The sequence below is a fragment of the Camelina sativa genome, chromosome 12 (assembly GCF_030686135.1).
Source record: "Camelina sativa cultivar CO46 ecotype springtype chromosome 12, ASM3068613v1".
NCBI lineage: Eukaryota > Viridiplantae > Streptophyta > Magnoliopsida > Brassicales > Brassicaceae > Camelina > Camelina sativa.
This window is the reverse complement of record NC_141891.1, coordinates 13,675,926-13,693,725: the sequence shown is the minus strand read 5'-3', so window position 1 is coordinate 13,693,725 and position 17,800 is coordinate 13,675,926. Positions and strand designations below refer to the sequence as shown.

Here is a 17,800-nt window from a genome sequence, read left to right as displayed (position 1 = left end):
AGCCTTGGTGTAGTTATTTGTATCTTGATCAATGCCACTTTAGTTGGGAAAACATGTTTTCCGTAGTCTTTAGATACTGACGTAATTATTGTACGTGGCATGTCGCATACTAGTCGTCTACAAGACCAACTATTTCGGTAATCTAGACATCATTCGGAAGTAGTAATGATTAATCATTTAAATCTCTATCATAAGCGTCAAATATGTTAATCAATCATCACACAAGTCGTGCGTTTTCAATATCGGATTTCTAAAAGGCCTTGTAAAGTTTCTGATGAAGGCAGGCCCATCAGAGTTTAGTTTATTGTATCCTCAATACGTCGTCGTAATTAACACTTTCGTTTCGTCGTCTATGGGGAATATAGTTTAATATGACTTTTTAAAGTTTTCCCTGATGATTATCAAACTAATAAATATGACTTCACTTCTCATCATATTTTGGGATCAAAGAGCATTGACCGATCCATGGAGGAGGCGAAGAAGGACGTATACTCGTTGTGGGCATTACCGGATGAGGAATCAGAGCCGCGATTCAGAAAGCTTATGGAAGCTCTGAGATCTGAATTCACTGGCCCAAGTTTCGAGCCTCACGTCACCGTCGCCGTAGCCACTCTGACTGCAGAGGAAGCCAAGAAGTTGTTCGAATCAGCTTGCGACGGTCTTAAATCTTACACAGCCACCGTTGATCGCGTCTCCACCGGAACTTTCTTCTTTCAGTGCGTTTACTTGCTTCTCAAATCCACCCCAGAGGTATATAAAAAGTTCCAGACTTTTCCTTTCAAGATTCGATCTTTCTGAGAGAAATGTTTAATTAAAATCTTGGGTATTGACTAGAATTTATCATCTGGGATGAGTAAGATTACATATTGAAATCTTGGGGTTTGTTTGATTTGTGGCTTTAATAATGGTTTTGGAACCTTATGGAGGTATGATCTGTACTGTAATGTTTGTTCTGTTTATTTACAGGTAATGGAAGCTGGTGAACACTGTAAGAACCATTTCAAATGCTCCACTGCCACACGTAAGCTCGCTTCACCTGAAATCTTGTTGTTTATGTAAATCAAAGCTTTAGATCATCATTTTAGCTAGCTCCAAGGTATTATTAGGTAAGTCTAATGTTAAAAAATTTGGGAGATCTAAGGTGAAGACCATTAACAATGTTTCGTTGAACTTGAAATGTTAGGGGAAGTGTTGAAAATTAGCCTTGAAGGGGGAAGTATATCTTTTTGCTTAAATTATCATTTTGAAACCATATCGGACTTGGTTTAGTATCGAAATCGAATGTATCTGATATAAGGTTATAAAGTCTAATACATTTGGGGAAGGCATGGTGGTACTCTGGAGGGTAATCTCTCTCATATTAGATTCATGAGTCCATATGTTTTTTGAAAGAATCTTTCTTTGTCTATAAATGATTGCAGCTTACATGCCGCATTTGAGCCTGCTTTACGCCGAGTTAACAGAAGAGGAGAAGAAGAAAGCGCAGGAGAAAGCTTACACACTCGATAACACCCTCGATGGCCTGAGTTTCCGGTTAAACAGACTCGCTCTATGCAAAACGGATACCGAAGACAAGACTCTAGAGTCATGGGAGAGAGTGGCTGTATGCAATCTCAGTCCTTAAGAAATACAACGAGTTTGGTTCTGACTCTGTAATAATAAGGTTTCAATAAACTTGCTTTGGAGCAATGTATCGTCTCTCTCTAAAGATTGAATAAATAATGTTACTAATTATACAACTCCGCAACGTATTTATACCCAAACCTTCCTAACAAACTAGCATGGTGATAGCATATTTAGCGAATACAAAACAAATCACAAGTCTTTTTAAAGTGTTTAACCAAAAAAAAAACAAGTATTTTCAAGTGTTTTCATAATTCTATAACATTTGCGTCAACGTCTAAAGCTTTGATTGATTACTCGAAAAGACATTTTGTTAAAAGTCAATCGAAAAGGCAGATTATGAGAAGCTGTTACGGCTATGAATAATGTTTATATACTTAAATCATGGCAGCTATTTCTTATATACATACAGTAACATTGAGACAAGTCTTGGGGGAGGGAAAGGGACAATGACGGAAGAAAGCGCAACGCCACTACAACCGCCACAAACGCAGGAGGCTGAGGAGGAGGAGGAGAAGGCCATGTATTCGGTCTGGGCGGTACCGGAGGGTGAGGTTGACGATCGGTTTCGGAGGGTAATGGAAGGGCTTAGGTCAGAGTTCGGTGGTCCACTGTTTGATCCACACTTAACCCTCGTTGGACCTTTACCTTACAAACTTACGGCCAGCGAGGCTAAACGGATGTTCAAGGCGGCTTGTGAAGGTTTTAAGGCGTATCCTGCCACCGTTGACCAAGTCTCCGCCGGAACTTCTCATTTTCAATGTATTTACCTGTCTCTCCGGCACACCGTAGAGGTAAGTCAAGTCGCTGCTACACTACATCATTTTTTTCATAATTATTTTTGACAGATCATATATATACCGAAATGGAAACTTTATGACACCGTGAATATAAAATGACCTTTTAGAAAAAAATCATACAGTTTCATAAATTTCTAAAATTACTAAGCTAGGAAAAAGCAACCCCAAAGATTTGTGACCAAAAGCGGTATACGTACAAACATTGTTTGTGTTATGTTTACAGGTAATGAATGCTGCCGGACATTTTATGGCCCACTTCAAACCCATGACCGGAAAATGTATGATCCAATCTCTAATTATTAATCGGATTTTAAATAATTTATTGGGAAGTATATATAATTGAACTGTTAATATTGTGAACAACATTTAATCATATGTTAGAATGTTTTACCAAGAAACCTGTTTTATTGTACATCTCTTTCTGTTTACGTGTGTGTGTGAAATTAATGTTGGGATGTTGCAGTTTACGTGCCACATATGAGTATACTCTACGGCGATCTAACGGATGGAGAGAAGAAGAACGCGTTAGAGAAAGCTTACGCGCTTGATCCGAGTCTTGACGGGTTGAACTTTCGGATCAATCGAGTTGCATTATGGATAACCGATGCAGACGTTGGATCTTGGGTGAAAATTGACGAACATAATCTAATTTCTTAAATATAATAATAAAGTAAAGATAACTGTATGGCTTATGTATTCGGTTTATATCAGCTGGATCGGTTTATGATGTTTCTTGGTTCGGCTCGGTATGGTTTAAAATAAATGCATGTTTGCCTCTGCTTTATGAAAAGGTCTTGTGATAAAATGACATTTATTAATTAATTCTAATTTCTATGTTACTATGAGCATAATGTATATGCATCTTGTGGGAATATTCCTTTTGTTTTCTTGTTAACTAGTGGTTTGGTCTATACATACATGAGCATAATGAAGAAGGGTGAAATAGTCAAGGATTTAAACTACTGGAATCTTATCAAACTGATAATATCATAATAAGATGATTCAAGAAATAATAATAGTAATAAAAACACAATCAGGAACCATTTTGGAGTCTTGTTGACATTTGTTACTAAAATGACTTAGAAAAGTTTGAATTGAAACTAAAGATAAGAATGATTATAAATAATTCTAGGAGGAGGAAATAGATATAGTTAAACAACTTGCCATTCGTTGAAACTAAAATTTCTTCATGTACACGTAGAAACACTCGGACCAAAGTGACTCGGTAAGAGTTGGCTGGAAATCCCTAAAGGAGTTGTTCCCAGTCTACTATATACATATATAATATTTTGCATTTCATTATAAATTGTCGTTTAAATTTTTTCACATATCTAACTAACTTCTAGTCAATATGATGCTATGACATCTTATATGTATCTAATGAGAATACTCTTTTCTCATTTTAATTAATTATCAAATGATTGCTATAAAAATATCCCTATTAGAGTAGGAACCAATTTGGAATGTATAGTTGACATTTGTTACTAAATCACTTAGAAAAAAACGAAAAGGTTTGATTGAAATCAAGAGAGAATAATTATAAAACTGTTTTCAGCAGGAAAATATGAGCTATAAATAAGTCAACTTGTCATTTAAGACAACAAATTGATTATTTACATAGTTTAAGTATATATACCCATGTCTTAAAATAAGAATGTCAAAATCTTGACCTTGCATGTTAGTTGCTGTTACATATGAAAAAATAGATAAACATAAAGGTTGACAAACAAAAAAAGGAATACAAAACTAGAAAAGATGCTAAAACCATACAAATTCACATGTTGTGACATCGAATAGTTAAACGAGTTTTTGTGATATGATGAAATTTTGACAAATAAAAAGATGAGGATGAACATGTCAATCTTTACCTATTCAAATATACACCTCAATAAATAGGATCACATACTTAGCATGTATACCTTATCCAATTAGTGTTTTATTTTTTTTCCCTTGGCCAAATAAAGTGGCTATAAAAATAAGAAACAACTAAAGTAGCCTGGAAATTGAAAAATACTATTAAACAAGTGGAAAAAATGTGAATCAATTTTGGGAATTCAAACGGAAATAGAACTGTGATGTATCTTATGATTCTTATCTTAATACATGACTTTATTCACGAGCCAGCTTGGTTACAAACATACAACACCAGCAAAAGCGTCGGTCGGCTCAAGTTAAAACGCGGCCGTTTAACCGAATGGAATCCAAACACGTGCGGGCTAATCTACACCGTTACTTTTCATCTGACGCTGTTAAAATCAACGGTTCAGATCTATCTTACCCACTTTTCGTCAACGCATTCTTACCGTGGCGCCAGACATGACGTCTCCTTTTACAAATAAAATGAACTTTTCCATCAAACGCGCTTCTAACCACGTGACAGACACGCGCAACACAGAAGCTGTAGGTTCGTCTCCTTTTCGTCTCCAATGACTTGTAAAGCTTTCTCTTCTCCATTACGGCATCCATCCACCCACCTATAAATTTCGCCACTTTGTTTAATTCTTTGTAAAGTCACACCAAAAAGCACAAACCTTTTTTGATTTCTTCGTTCAATTTCTTCTCAAGATTGTGTTAAATCGGGTTTTTCTCAAAAGGGTATCAAAAAGGTTTGATTTTTCATTGACCCGCTCCGAGATTATCGGATACAAATCCAAGGGTTTAAGGATCAAATTTGTTTTTCTGGGGGGTTTTTTTTTTTTGCTATTGTGTAAATGGAAGAAGAGTACCTAGTTCCGAGGTTTACGATTGGTCGTCAATCTTCGATGGCGCCGGATAAGGTTCCGGAGCCGTCAATTCACTCGGAAGAAGAGGTGTTAGAGGATGGAGAAGAGATCGACGGTGGTGTGAGACTAATGTACTTGTCTAATGAAGGTGACATTGAAGGGATTAAGGAGCTTCTTGATTCAGGTATCGATGCTAATTACAGAGACATTGATGATCGTACTGCTCTTCATGTTGCGGCTTGTCAAGGTTTGAAAGATGTTGTTGAGCTTCTTCTTGATCGCAAAGCTGATGTTGATCCTAAAGATCGTTGGGGAAGCACTGTAAGAAAAGATGATTCCTTTTTTTTTTTTTTTCCTATCTGGTTTTGTTGTGTAATGATGATGGATAGAGATATAGATGATGATGTTATCTAATACATGTTTTGAAAACAGCCTCTTGCAGATGCGATATTTTACAAGAACATTGATGTTATCAAGATTCTTGAGATACATGGAGCTAAGCATCCGGTAAGAATCTAGCTGAATATGATGTTTGTTTGGAAGGTTGGATTTTTTTTTGTTCTGATTATAGTTGACACATTTGTATGTTTCAGGTTGCTCCAATGCACGTGAGGACTCCTCGTGAAGTCCCTGAGTATGAAATCAATCCTAATGAGCTTGATTTCACTCAAAGCAAAGAGATAACAAAGGTAAAGAATACATGTCCTTGTCTATGATGGATCTTTCCATTGATGTGTTTTTCAGTTTCTTTCAGTCTAATGGTATGAAGCTTCTTGTTTTAGGGAACTTACTGTATGGCAATGTGGCGTGGCATTCAAGTTGCGGTGAAAAAGCTCGATGATGAAGTTTTGAGCGATGATGATCAAGTGTAAGTGAATGAATCTTGTAAGAGGGAATAGAATAAGGTTGTAGGTTCCAGTTCCTTACCATAATCTTGTTGTGTATTGTGTGCGCAGGAGGAAATTTCACGATGAGCTTGCATTGCTCCAAAGGCTTAGGCATCCAAACATTGTGCAGTTTCTTGGTGCTGTAACTCAAAGTAATCCAATGATGATTGTGACTGAATACTTGCCCAGGGTACTGACCTTTTCTGCTAGATTTTATATCTTTTTTTTTTGTTCTCTTTAGTTTCTCGAAACGATCTCATTATATATTATACGTCAGGGAGATTTGCGTGAATTGCTCAAAAGAAAAGGACAATTGAAACCAGCTAATGCTGTTAGATATGCCCTTGATATTGCAAGGTATGTGATTTAAAGCAATATATGCATGCCCCTTCTTCATATTTTATAAATGTTTATTAGATTCTTTTGTAACTCTTACCTGTTTAAAAATATCTAGGGGAATGAGCTATCTTCACGAGATCAAAGGAGACCCTATAATCCACCGCGATCTTGAACCTTCGTGAGTTCACACTATCCATATCAGCGGGTTTTTTTCTTGATCACAAGCTCTTTTTTTCTCTGACAAATGTAAAACTATATATGTTTGCAGAAACATTTTACGGGATGACTCAGGGCATCTGAAAGTTGCAGACTTTGGAGTAAGCAAGCTTGTTACTGTTAAAGAAGACAAGCCTTTCACATGTCAAGATACTTCTTGTAAGTTTTTTTTTAGCACTTGTCTTAGTTACTGTAAATTTGGGAGTTTTAATTCTTGGTCAAGAATCTTGATTACTGGATATGTTGTGATAAATGTTATCCACATTATATAGGTCGATATATCGCTCCGGAGGTTTTCACTAGTGAAGAATACGATACAAAAGCTGATGTTTTCTCATTTGCATTGATTGTTCAAGAGGTAAGTAATATACACAAATCTTCTCAGTTTCTTCTCTCCGGTTTGCTTTTTTACCTGTTCCTGTCATTGATTCCTTTACATGTTGGATATTTAGATGATCGAAGGCTGTATGCCGTTTGCTGAAAAGGAAGACAGTGAAGTTTCTGATGCTTATGCTGGCAAAGCGCGACCATTGTTTAAAGCTCCATCAAAGCAGTACCCACATGGTCTTAAAACGTGAGTCTTTCTTCTCTCTTTCACCAAGAAACAGTTGTGCATCATTTGATTGGTTTGGTTCATGTTTTAAATCGGTTGGACTCGATCCGATTTTTGAATAATCCATAGGTTGATAGAAGAATGCTGGCATGAGAAACCTGCAAAACGACCTACTTTCAGAGAGATCATTAAACGGCTTGAGTCCATTCTTCACCACATGGGTCACAAGCGACAATGGAGGGTCTGTTTCTTCAACTCTCTATAGAACACACAGATCATTGAGTTTGTTTGTTGGCTTCTGTGTTTTGTTTGATTGTCTCTCTGATCTGTTTCTTCTTCTACATGTTTATTTTCTTTTTTTCTCAGATGAGGCCATTGACATGCTTTCAGAACTTCGAACACAAGAAGAAACACAACTGGGATTTGAGCAGCCATGACGGCTCGTCATCCGGTTCACATTTGTGATTCTTTAAAGAAACGATTCTTTTACATTCCTTCCGGTTTAGTTTGGTTTTCCCCCAAAGCAACCGAATTTGACTTTTGTAATTTATCTTCTTGATGTACACACTATTGAAGAGTTTGACCAAAGAAAAAAAAAAGATGTACACTGCATTTTCATTGTAGGATAAAAATTGTTGTAAGATTTATGATTTCAAAATCTCAATATCTGCTGCTGTAATCTATGTAAGATTTGGAGACTACAAAAGTCCTTCTATGATCCCTAACTTCGAAATGTAAACATAGCTCTTGCAATGTTAAAATTTAATAGCTTGCTTCTTGTTACCTACCGTCCATATACCGACCATACTAGTCCCAAATTCTAGTTGCAAAGCATATATTCTCAGCATTTTGGTTATGATTGCATTTTCAAAATCTGAAAGGTGGATGTGTTTTTGCCATGTTTCTTTAACTCGAGCACTTGAAACAATTCAACTTGCTTCAAAGTTCAAAATCACTTTGGTACTCATTTTTCTTAACATCATTTTTATTCTTTCCAAGCAATTTTCTTAAGATATATTGTCATAACATCTTAGAAAAGAAAATTATTTCATTACATCAAATGTCTTTATTTGTTGTTGTTAAAATGGTGATTTACTCAAATGTTACTCATTTTAGGTAATATTACCATAATCTAAAAAAACAAATTTATTACTAGAATATTTCGGGTATTTTCAAAACAGCGTGCCCCTGTTTTAGGTTACCGGAAAAACGTAATTACAAAAATGTCATTGCCATGTCAGACGCCACGTCAGAAATCGTTGACATGTAACCATAACTCAGCCGTAACGCGTTACAGAGGTATGTTGCGGCTGAGTTATAGATATGTTGCGGCTGAGTTATTGAAAAACATTTGAGTAATAGCGGATGGCCAGCTGACTTATTAAAATCTGGCTGAGTTATGTTCTAACTCAGCCGTCCTTATGGCTGAGTTTTCACCCGATGGTTGAGTTGTCAAAATTTTGGCTAAGTTATCACTACGACACGACTGAGTTACTATTTTCCGATTGACTGAGTTATAAAAAATGGCTGACTTATGAGATGTTGTGACGGCTGAGTTATGGTAAAAAAACTATAACTCAGCCGTGATAGGCTGACTTATCGTACAACTGAGCCATTTAACGGCTGACTTAGTAGCAAAAGATTAATTACTAGAATGTTATTCAGTTACGGTTAAACGACACGGCTGAGTTACATATATTCAATTGATGAAGCGGCTGAATTTGGCAGCAATTTTTTTGCTTTTTAATTACTGTAATATTTTTCATGTTGTGACTGAGTTATAATTTGTTTGATGGCTGAGTTTTATTTAGGCTGAGTTATTAATTGTTTGATGGCTGACTTGTCACGTCGGACGCAGCATCCATGTCAGCATTCCATGTCATCATCTTTTTTCTCCGGAAATACGAAACGTCTTTCGACTCTTGTTCTTCAACTGGTTAATAAGTGAGTTATTTACCTTCTTATTCACCTTGTTCGTCTACTTCTTCTTCACCTTGTTCTTCTACTTCTTCTTCACCTTGTTCTTCATTTTCTTTCATGGATCCAGTTCCAGTACTAGTTGTTTCCGGTAATTGGGTAAAGACACAGGGATATGTATTTAACACCGACGATAGAGGGTGTATAGTTGCGCATATAGATGGAGGCACAACACACGACAAGCTTGTGGAGCTTGTTCTTGAAGACTACGGATTGGACGCGTTTAGCCATGAGCTAAAGCTGAGCTACATGTTCTCGAACAACACACTGAAACATATGGCGCATGATACTCCAACAGTTTTTGTCTCCAATGATCGACAGTTACAATGTTTTCTGGGGTTATGGAAAACCGAACAGCTATGTCTCTGTGTAGAGTTTTTGGCGAAAGAGTCTACAGAAACTAGTGGAGCTAGAGGAAGTATGATTCGGCCAAGCAGTGACTCGAAAGTAGAATCTACATACGAAGTGTACGGTGGGGGATTTGAAGGCACTTGTTTTGATTATGGTAAGATTGTTGACAAAGAAAACGAAGAAGAAGAAGCTGTCGAAGTAGCATCTGACAAAGAAGAAGACGATGAATTTTCAACCCGATTTGATGTTTTAGATGACTCCGATGGTGAGTCATCTGATGATGAGAAGTTTTATGTATTGGGCGAGCCTCAGAGTAAAGAGGAAGACCCACCTACTCCGCCTCCTCAGAAGAAAGCTCATAAAGATGATAACTTTGCCGGATCGAAGATGAATCCTAAGGCTATTAGGTTGGAGGTGTCAACACTAAAAAATGCTGTAGGAAAATGATACAGGAGCAAAAAGGAGTTCAGGAATCACGTGAAACTTATTTCGGTTAGGGATGGATTTTATTTTAATGTACCAGTATCAAATCCGAGACAAGTGGTTTTTTGGTGCTGGGTTGAAGGATGTCTTTGGAGAGTTCGTGCATATGTACAAGGGGATGACCCGGATTTTCATGTTCGTGTATACGATTCGGAACACACATGTTCTATGATGGAACGTTCTATTAGATCCCGCCAATCAATAGCTGATTTATTGGCAGGTCTTTAGAGGGACTATCTTGGTGATCTTGGTCCGGATGTTAAACCTAAAAGTGTCGGAGTCATTTTCAATAAGCAATTTAGTTTAAAGGTAATTACTATGTTTCAACTGACTTATTGATAGTTATTTACATATTGATTCTTTACAGCTGACTTATAAGTATGTATAGGCTGAGTTATTTACATGTTACAGCTGATTTATTGATTATTAAGGGCTAACTTATTTGAATGTGTCGGTTGAGTTATCTATATATTATGGCTGATTTATTAATTTGTTGGTGTCAACATATGGGTTATTGGAAGGCATATCGAACGCTGTTGAATGCAAGGCAGATCGATCAGGGAACTCCTGAGGATAGTTTTAGCGAGTTGCCTTCTTACATGTACAAGTTAAGAAGGGAAAATCCGGGTACAGTCACGCGTCTTCAAATAGATGATGAAGATAGATTCAAATATTTTTTTATTTCTTTTGGTGCGAGTATTGCTGGGTTTGCTTTCATGTGAAAAGTTGTTGTTGTCGACGGAACGTTTCTCCATGGTAGTTACAAAGGGACGCTTCTAACAGCCTTAGCTCAGGATGGTAACTTTCAAATTTTCCCATTAGCTTTGCCTGTTGTTGACACTGAAAATGATGAGTCTTGGCGTTGGTTTTTTACACAACTCAAAGTTGCCATTCCTGACGAAAAGAATCTTGCGATAATCTCCGACAGATATAAGTCAATAGGGAAAGCAATTGGTCAAGTGTATCCGTTGGCTTCGCGTGGAATTTGCACTTACCATTTGTATAAGAACATCTTGGTGAAGTTCAAAGGAAAACATTTGTTCCCTTTGGTGAAAAATGCGGCAAGGTGTTTTAGGCAAACTGATTTTAATGAGGCTTTCAATGAGATTGAAGCACGTCATCCCAAACTACATGGATATCTCCAACGAGCTGGTGTCCGAATGTGGGCGCGAATTCATTTCTCGGGTGGAAGGTACAATTTAACAACAACGAATATTGCAGAATCAATGAACCATCCACTGTCAAATGCTAGAAGTTTTCTCATAGTTCGACTGCTAGAATCGATACGGAATATGATGACCAGATGGTTTTCTAAACGGAGAGAGGATGCGAAATCGCAGCTAACAACGCTCACTCGAGGTGTTGAGAAACTGTTACAGGTAAGTTTACATAAGTCAGTCGTCAATGTTGATAACTCAGCCATAACAATTATCATATCTCAACCGTAATTGTTTCCTTATCTCAACCATAACCATTATAGTTTTCATAACTCAGCCATAGTTGTTTCAATGACTCAGCCGTAATTGTTTTCATAACTCAGCCTAAAACTTTTTTTTTTGTTCTACTCCCTACTAGGACTGTGTCACCGTAGCATGACTTATGGAGGTACAAACGATTGATGATGTACGTGTGCAAGTGACATATGGATAATCTTTGCATATTGTAAACAAAAGTTGCACATGCCGTCGTTTCAACCACAAGAAAATACCATGCATCCATGCAATCGCAGCTGTAGAGCATATGGATGTGTCTCGTATATCCATGTGCGATCCGAAATTTAGGAGTGTCGATTTGGTTAACGGATGGGCTGGTTCAATCATGCCTCCAGATGAATCATTCCCTGCTCCTGAAGCTGTGGATAATCAGAAGTGCTTGCCTCCTATTGTTGTGAACCAGCCAGGAAGGCCAAAGAAGCGTAGGATTAAATCATCTTTGGAAGTTGCCATTGAAAATAAACGCCCTAGAAAGCAACACGCATGTTCGCGATGTAAGCAAGTTGAGCACAATGCGAAAACTTGTGCTCTATAGTTAGGGAGATTTATTTTATTTTGTGTAATAACTCAGCTGTCAAGGATTATAACTCAGCCGCCATACTAATCGACGAAAACTTTTGTTTTCCGCTATCTAATTATTTTGTGTAACAACTCAGTCATAACTCACTATAACTCAGTCATCACATGTATCGACATGACATTTCGTTTTCGCGTAAAACTATAACTCAGCCGTAAAGCAATATTTTGGCAGGAAACCAAGTTAACCTAATAATAGACACGACCTTTCGTTTTCGTTTTCCTTTTGCTTCTTTCACCACCAGCTTGCTCAGTTCAGATTGCCAGATCTGACGCTCCCGCCTTAAGGCTTCAAGCCTTTCCATCGGCACTTCGGAGCCCTTGGACACCATCTCCTCCAAGAATGCACATGGACCTTCTATGGCATGGATTTCGCGGAAGAAATGTTCCGTTGACTCCAAGTAGTTGACGTAACACCTCAGCCTCTCCAGGCAAGCTCGGTAGGCCCAGACGTCCGTGATGCGCGGGAAGTCAGACTCTCCCAAAGGTTCGTAATCACCTTCGGGTAAGTTGGGCACCACCATACGGGAGACCTGTTCTTCGCACGAGGCATGCTCAGCAAGTAGACGAGTCATGCGTCACTTCGCCAGAAAAAACCTTCGGCGATGAGCTCATCCAGGACTCGGATAGTGCCTTCCAATCGGCTGAGCCGAAAGACTTGCTCGAGTTTAAGACAAAGTGTTTTGATATACGTGCCAAGTCTCTTGCGGCGAGCTCGGTACCTCCGGAGTTCCTTTTGCAAAGTATCCCCTTCCGGCTCGACGATGTTGAAACTCGGAACGAGTTCACGGGATCGAGACGTCTCCGTCTCCTCTTGAGGGTGGCATTATCCAACGCATTCGGATCAAAACCGCTAGTTCCAGCGGCTGTCCTTTCTCGGGCTCGTTTCAACCATGCAGATCGGGTAGTCACTGGCATCTTTGCTAGTTTCGTTTGAGTTTGGAATGCTCTGAACATTTCCAACCCTTTCCCTATTTATACTAAAACTTTGAACGCAACCGCTATTGATTCCACTACGTCCCAAGAATCACTCTAAAAGACCGTGCAAACATTCAATGTTTCTTGCCATGCGTTCCTAAAAAATCACTATAACTCAGCTGTCACATGAATCGACGAGAACTTTCGTTTTCCCGTAAATCTTATAACTCAGCCGTAAAGTCATATATATCAGATTGTTTCTTTCAAATTGTTTCTTTCAGATTGTTTCTTGTGATAACTCAGCCAAAACTCACTATAACTCAGCCGCCACATGACCTTTCGTTTTCCCGTAAATATCATAACTCAGCTGTGAAGCGATATTTTGGTGGGAAACCATAAGTTAACCTAATAATAGAACGTGTAAAAATCACTCTAAGTCTATAAATATCCTACATTACAGATTTATAATTTAGCCGGTATTACGATATCTCAGCCATTACGGATTTATAAATCACTATAACTCAACCGTTACATGAATCGACGAAATCTTTTGTTTTCCCTTAAATACCATAACTCAGTTGTATAAATCAGTCGTTTACTTGCAGATTGTTTCTTGTGATAATTCAGCCATAACTTTACTATAACTCAGCGGTTAAATGAGAGGAGATACTAAAATGTGGAAGCATAAAAGGTGGATAACAGGGACCTTTAATACATGAAAAAGATACTCGCCTAAGAAATGGAAAATAATTATTTTAAAATAAACAGACTTTAGAGTCACGAGTTGATAAGGTAAAACTGGAAATCATTGCTGGAAACCCTAAAAGATCTCAGAGACTTTGAGGGACAACCACCAAAGGTAACAGTTTTTACACATGATTTCATAACGGTCTCTATAGCCGAGAGGATGGCGACCGTTATCCAAATAACACATCACAGCACAAGCGGGTGAAGGGAGTAACGGGCTGTCAGGATAGCGAAGGGAGGCTGTGTATGAATTTTTCCGGGCCGTCTTATAACGAGATAACTCAAACAGAAAATCATCACCGGTTGCCCTGACACCTATAGACAGCAGAGGATAATGATGTGCATCAAACAGCTGGAGGTAATGGAAGGCCATAACCTCGTTCCCTTGACAAATACTTAGTACCCCACATGCTAAGGTGACATCAACATCGGCCAGAACATTACGACTGAGAATATCAATCCCACGCTGGATATCTCTATCGTCAGCCACAACCCTTAGCCCTTCGTAATAAATGGCAATGGGGTTGCCGGCGTCAAAGCATTTGACGAAGAAAGGCCTGTACCGCCCTTCAATTTGGAGGCCACCATCAGGGGCATTGGATGTGTTGATTTGTGATGGATCAGCACAAAGGCAATAGATAGCAGCTGTCTTTAAAACTTCTTTACTGTATACTGCATTTTTCCCCTATGACCAGTTTGCCCTAAACCCATTGAAAGCACATGCTCTTTCATCTGTTTGAAGTCCGTCTCAAAAGATCCAAGCCTGGTTTCAAAGCCGAAAATCCTTGCACCAATCCTTTCATCCATCTTCTTCTCTATTCCTCGATACATTTGCAATGTTTGTATCAACGGTGTCAAACCTTGAGTTTAACTTAGAGATCAATTTGAAGATAGTTCTAACCGACACATCTTCCCCAGCATCTTCCTCCTCACTTACCTTTTTTCCTTTCTTCTTCCTCTCATGTGCAGCTCCTTCACTAGTTTCACCACCCTGACTGTTAGAAACTTCCATCTTCTAGACTTTCCGCTTCTTTGCGGGAGGAGATTCAGACTCAACAACTGCTACAGCTTTCTTTTTCTTTTTCTTCTTATCACTCCCCTTAACATCCCAAAAACCTTTAACAAACTCATCCATATGTATGTCTTCGATCAGGCGATCAATTGCCGGGTCATCTTCTTGTTCTGGCCACAAATGAAATAGCTCACAGCCATTTTCCTTCATAACCATTTTAATCACACGCAGCTGCAACATAAGAGATTATGAAACCCATCAGTTAGTTTTAACTCAACCAACACTAAACCATAACTCAGCCATGACTAAACCATAACTCAGCCATCTTAGAACATAACTCAGCCATCATTGAAACATAACTCAGCCTTCACTAAACCATAACTCAGCAATTACTATACTAAACCATAACTCAGTCATTACTAAACAATCACTCAACCACTAATAAACCATATCTCAGCCATCATTTGAACAATAACTCAGCCAGTAACTATCAGTCTATCATAACACAATCAAAACCTTACCTCACCAAGCGCTTTAATCTCTTCAGCAATTACGGTTTCCAGCGACGAACGTGTACGGTTTCCACCCCATTGAAGCAACGGTATGGCACCATCTTCAGTTGATGCATTCCCAAACCGTTCTCTAAAGCATATGATGGACTCATATGCCCAAGCCTGTAACATGGGTGTAAACCCACTAAGGGTATACGATTTCCCCGTAGGCCTCAACAACTTTATGCCATCAACAAGGGATCCAAATGCTGACCGACACCACAGATACGTCTTCATTGCTTCATCATCAAAAACTCTTTTGGCACTTTCATATGGAATTCTACAGTTATGATGCAAACCATAAAGTCCAATGTGTTGAAGAAGCAACAGCCCCAACCATTTACGATGATCAAGGTTAACCCATTGCCGGCACACTTTTAATGCTTCCCTGAGTTCATTTAATGATGGGCCTTCCCCACTAGGCACTTTCAAAAGTCTGAAGAACTCTTTGTGTTCCTCTTCAAGTTCAAACCGTTCAGTAGGCATTGGGTCTATGTTTAACCCCGTCACATGAGCAAATTCATTCAACCCAAACCTAATAGGTTGACCGCCGACGACAAACCAAAGCTCCTTCTTATATACCCTTAACTGGTTACATAGTAGGAAATGTACTATCTTACTAGACCAGACAAATTGGCTATCAACTAGCTTAGAGATTATTCCAATAGGTACTTTCTTCATTTCATCCCAGGCATCATGTCCTATTGATTCCCTGATCACAATGAATTCTCCCATCCTGAAATTGGTATTAAAATCTTTAAACTCTAGATTAGAGTTTCCTTCAGCGTATAGTCTTGGGAGGTAATCCCTTGCTTGTTCTTCAGAAATGATCACCATCGACATCTAATAAGTAATATAATTCATAAGTATATCATAAAATAAATCAGCCATAACATAAAACAAACTCATACACAAAGCATAACATAACTCAGCCACAAATACATAACTCAGATCTAAAGCACAAAATATCTCAGTCACCAATACAAAACTCAGCCGTAACTCAGCCGCGATATAAAACAAACAGTAAATCAGCCATCGAATCGAATAGATCTAACAAATCAGCCGTAAACCCTAAAATAACTGAGCCGCAACATAAAACAAAAAGTAAATCAGCCATCAAATCGAATAGATCTTACAAATCAGCCGTCATTAACGACGGCGACAATCAGCCGTAAATCATCGATAAAAACCCACATTCAGCCGGAAAACTCGAAACTAAACACTCGACACATATCAGAACGTTTAAACGAAGACGAACAAGACGAAGAGAGAGAGAGAGCAACGCCGAAGAGAGAGAGAGCGACGACGAAGAGAGAGAGAGAGACGACGAAGAGAGAGAGAGCGACGACGAAAAAAGAGAGTGCGACGACAAAGAGAGAGAGAGCGAGCAAAGACGGCGAGAGATGACGGCGAGAGAATGATGGCAAGAGAGTGGATAATGACAGAGTATCGCCGGCGACGAGAGATGACGAGAGTTTTGATTTTTTTTTTTTTTAATTTCGCGGTTTGTGAATAGTTTTACTTTCTCTCTTTTTGATATAAACAAGAAAAAACAACTGTCGATCTAAAAAAACTGCTTAGTAACATGTTAAATCATATATGATGTGTATTTTAATTTGCTGATTTGTATTTTTTTGTTACTTAAAATCGAAAAACTAAATTCAAGGATAAATTGTAATTACACCCAGAACACTAAACATTTGAGTAATATTTAGAAGATTTATAGATATGAGTAATTAATCAATTTTGGATAACATTTAAGTAATTTTTTCTTGTTAAAATAATTAAATAATGTACCGATCTAAGCTGACTAACACACCTTTGGTTCTTGTCATAGGATCTCATATTATCATGTGAGTGTTACTTTTTCTATCAAAGGCTTACCCTAAAATGTGAATTTTACAAAATCACATGAAATTTCATGTCTATCACAAAAGAATAGGAAAACGCACAAATATAATATATACATTTCTTAGAGGGTCCCAACAACAGGCTCTTGATCTGGAAACTGTATTAACTTATATTCAATTATAGCCCTCATGGGCCACATATTTTCGTGGCTTTGCCCATTACCATAAGGTTATTAAGATTAATTTCGTGATGCACGAATTTGATTTTAGTAAAAGTTTACCTTTACACCCTGATGAATTGAGGATATTTGCATCTAAAATTTATATTGATCAAAATCAATAAGACAAATTATTGACGATTCCACATTTTTGGTAATCATCTACAAATTTAAATGTGGAATGTTTAAAGTTACTCGAAATCTATTTCTGACGATTTATGTAATTACCGGCGATTTTTGAAAAATCTCAAATGGTTCGAAATATCATTTGGATCTACTACTATTAACCACGTCATAGTAATTCTGGGATGAAATGTAAAATGTTACATAGTATATAACTTCAAACGGGAGAATAATTGTCAAAGAAAAAAAGAAAAAAAAGGGAGAGAGTATTATTTTGTTGTAGGTTTTTTTTTTTCTAAAGACAAAGGAAGACAAATTAGGGAGCAAAAGAATGTGCATTATTTTATATGATTAGGTTGT

At 37.9% G+C, this 17,800-nt stretch overlaps 3 protein-coding genes across 3 annotated transcripts; all 3 read left to right on the top strand.

Annotated features, from left to right (window-relative positions):
* The first annotated feature begins 232 nt into the window (after window positions 1–232).
* Window positions 233–1,739, top strand: LOC104731683 (cyclic phosphodiesterase). Its single transcript, XM_010451142.3, has 3 exons — window positions 233–750; window positions 967–1,021; window positions 1,422–1,739. The coding sequence occupies exons 1-3, from the start codon at window positions 466–468 to the stop codon at window positions 1,622–1,624; spliced, it is 543 nt and encodes a 180-aa protein (XP_010449444.1). The 5' UTR covers window positions 233–465; the 3' UTR covers window positions 1,625–1,739.
* A 49-nt stretch (window positions 1,740–1,788) lies between these two features.
* On the top strand, window positions 1,789–3,262 carry LOC104731682 (cyclic phosphodiesterase-like). Its single transcript, XM_010451141.2, has 3 exons — window positions 1,789–2,417; window positions 2,647–2,701; window positions 2,887–3,262. The coding sequence occupies exons 1-3, from the start codon at window positions 1,989–1,991 to the stop codon at window positions 3,078–3,080; spliced, it is 678 nt and encodes a 225-aa protein (XP_010449443.1). The 5' UTR covers window positions 1,789–1,988; the 3' UTR covers window positions 3,081–3,262.
* Window positions 3,263–4,421: 1,159 nt separating this feature from the next.
* LOC104731681 (serine/threonine-protein kinase 12) lies at window positions 4,422–7,716 on the top strand. The gene is made up of 12 exons (XM_010451139.3): window positions 4,422–5,467; window positions 5,579–5,653; window positions 5,740–5,835; window positions 5,929–6,014; window positions 6,103–6,223; window positions 6,311–6,390; window positions 6,488–6,550; window positions 6,641–6,747; window positions 6,861–6,946; window positions 7,041–7,162; window positions 7,271–7,382; window positions 7,508–7,716. Exons 1-12 carry the CDS (start codon window positions 5,135–5,137, stop codon window positions 7,604–7,606), a joined length of 1,380 nt encoding a protein of 459 aa, XP_010449441.1. The 5' UTR covers window positions 4,422–5,134; the 3' UTR covers window positions 7,607–7,716.
* The last annotated feature ends 10,084 nt before the right edge of the window (window positions 7,717–17,800 follow it).

Bases quoted from the DNA above. Each gene is read 5' to 3' on its own strand.
- LOC104731683 (XM_010451142.3), top strand. From the start codon at position 466: ATGGAGGAGGCGAAGAAGGACGTATACTCGTTGTGGGCATTACCGGAT. The intron at 751-966 runs GTATATAAAAAG...GTTTATTTACAG, and splicing joins TTCTCAAATCCACCCCAGAG to GTAATGGAAGCTGGTGAACA. The intron at 1,022-1,421 runs GTAAGCTCGCTT...AAATGATTGCAG, and splicing joins CAAATGCTCCACTGCCACAC to CTTACATGCCGCATTTGAGC.
- LOC104731682 (XM_010451141.2), top strand. From the start codon at position 1,989: ATGTTTATATACTTAAATCATGGCAGCTATTTCTTATATACATACAGT. The intron at 2,418-2,646 runs GTAAGTCAAGTC...TTATGTTTACAG, and splicing joins CTCTCCGGCACACCGTAGAG to GTAATGAATGCTGCCGGACA. The intron at 2,702-2,886 runs GTATGATCCAAT...GGGATGTTGCAG, and splicing joins CAAACCCATGACCGGAAAAT to TTTACGTGCCACATATGAGT.
- LOC104731681 (XM_010451139.3), top strand. From the start codon at position 5,135: ATGGAAGAAGAGTACCTAGTTCCGAGGTTTACGATTGGTCGTCAATCT. The intron at 5,654-5,739 runs GTAAGAATCTAG...TGTATGTTTCAG, and splicing joins TACATGGAGCTAAGCATCCG to GTTGCTCCAATGCACGTGAG. The intron at 6,224-6,310 runs GTACTGACCTTT...ATTATACGTCAG, and splicing joins TGACTGAATACTTGCCCAGG to GGAGATTTGCGTGAATTGCT.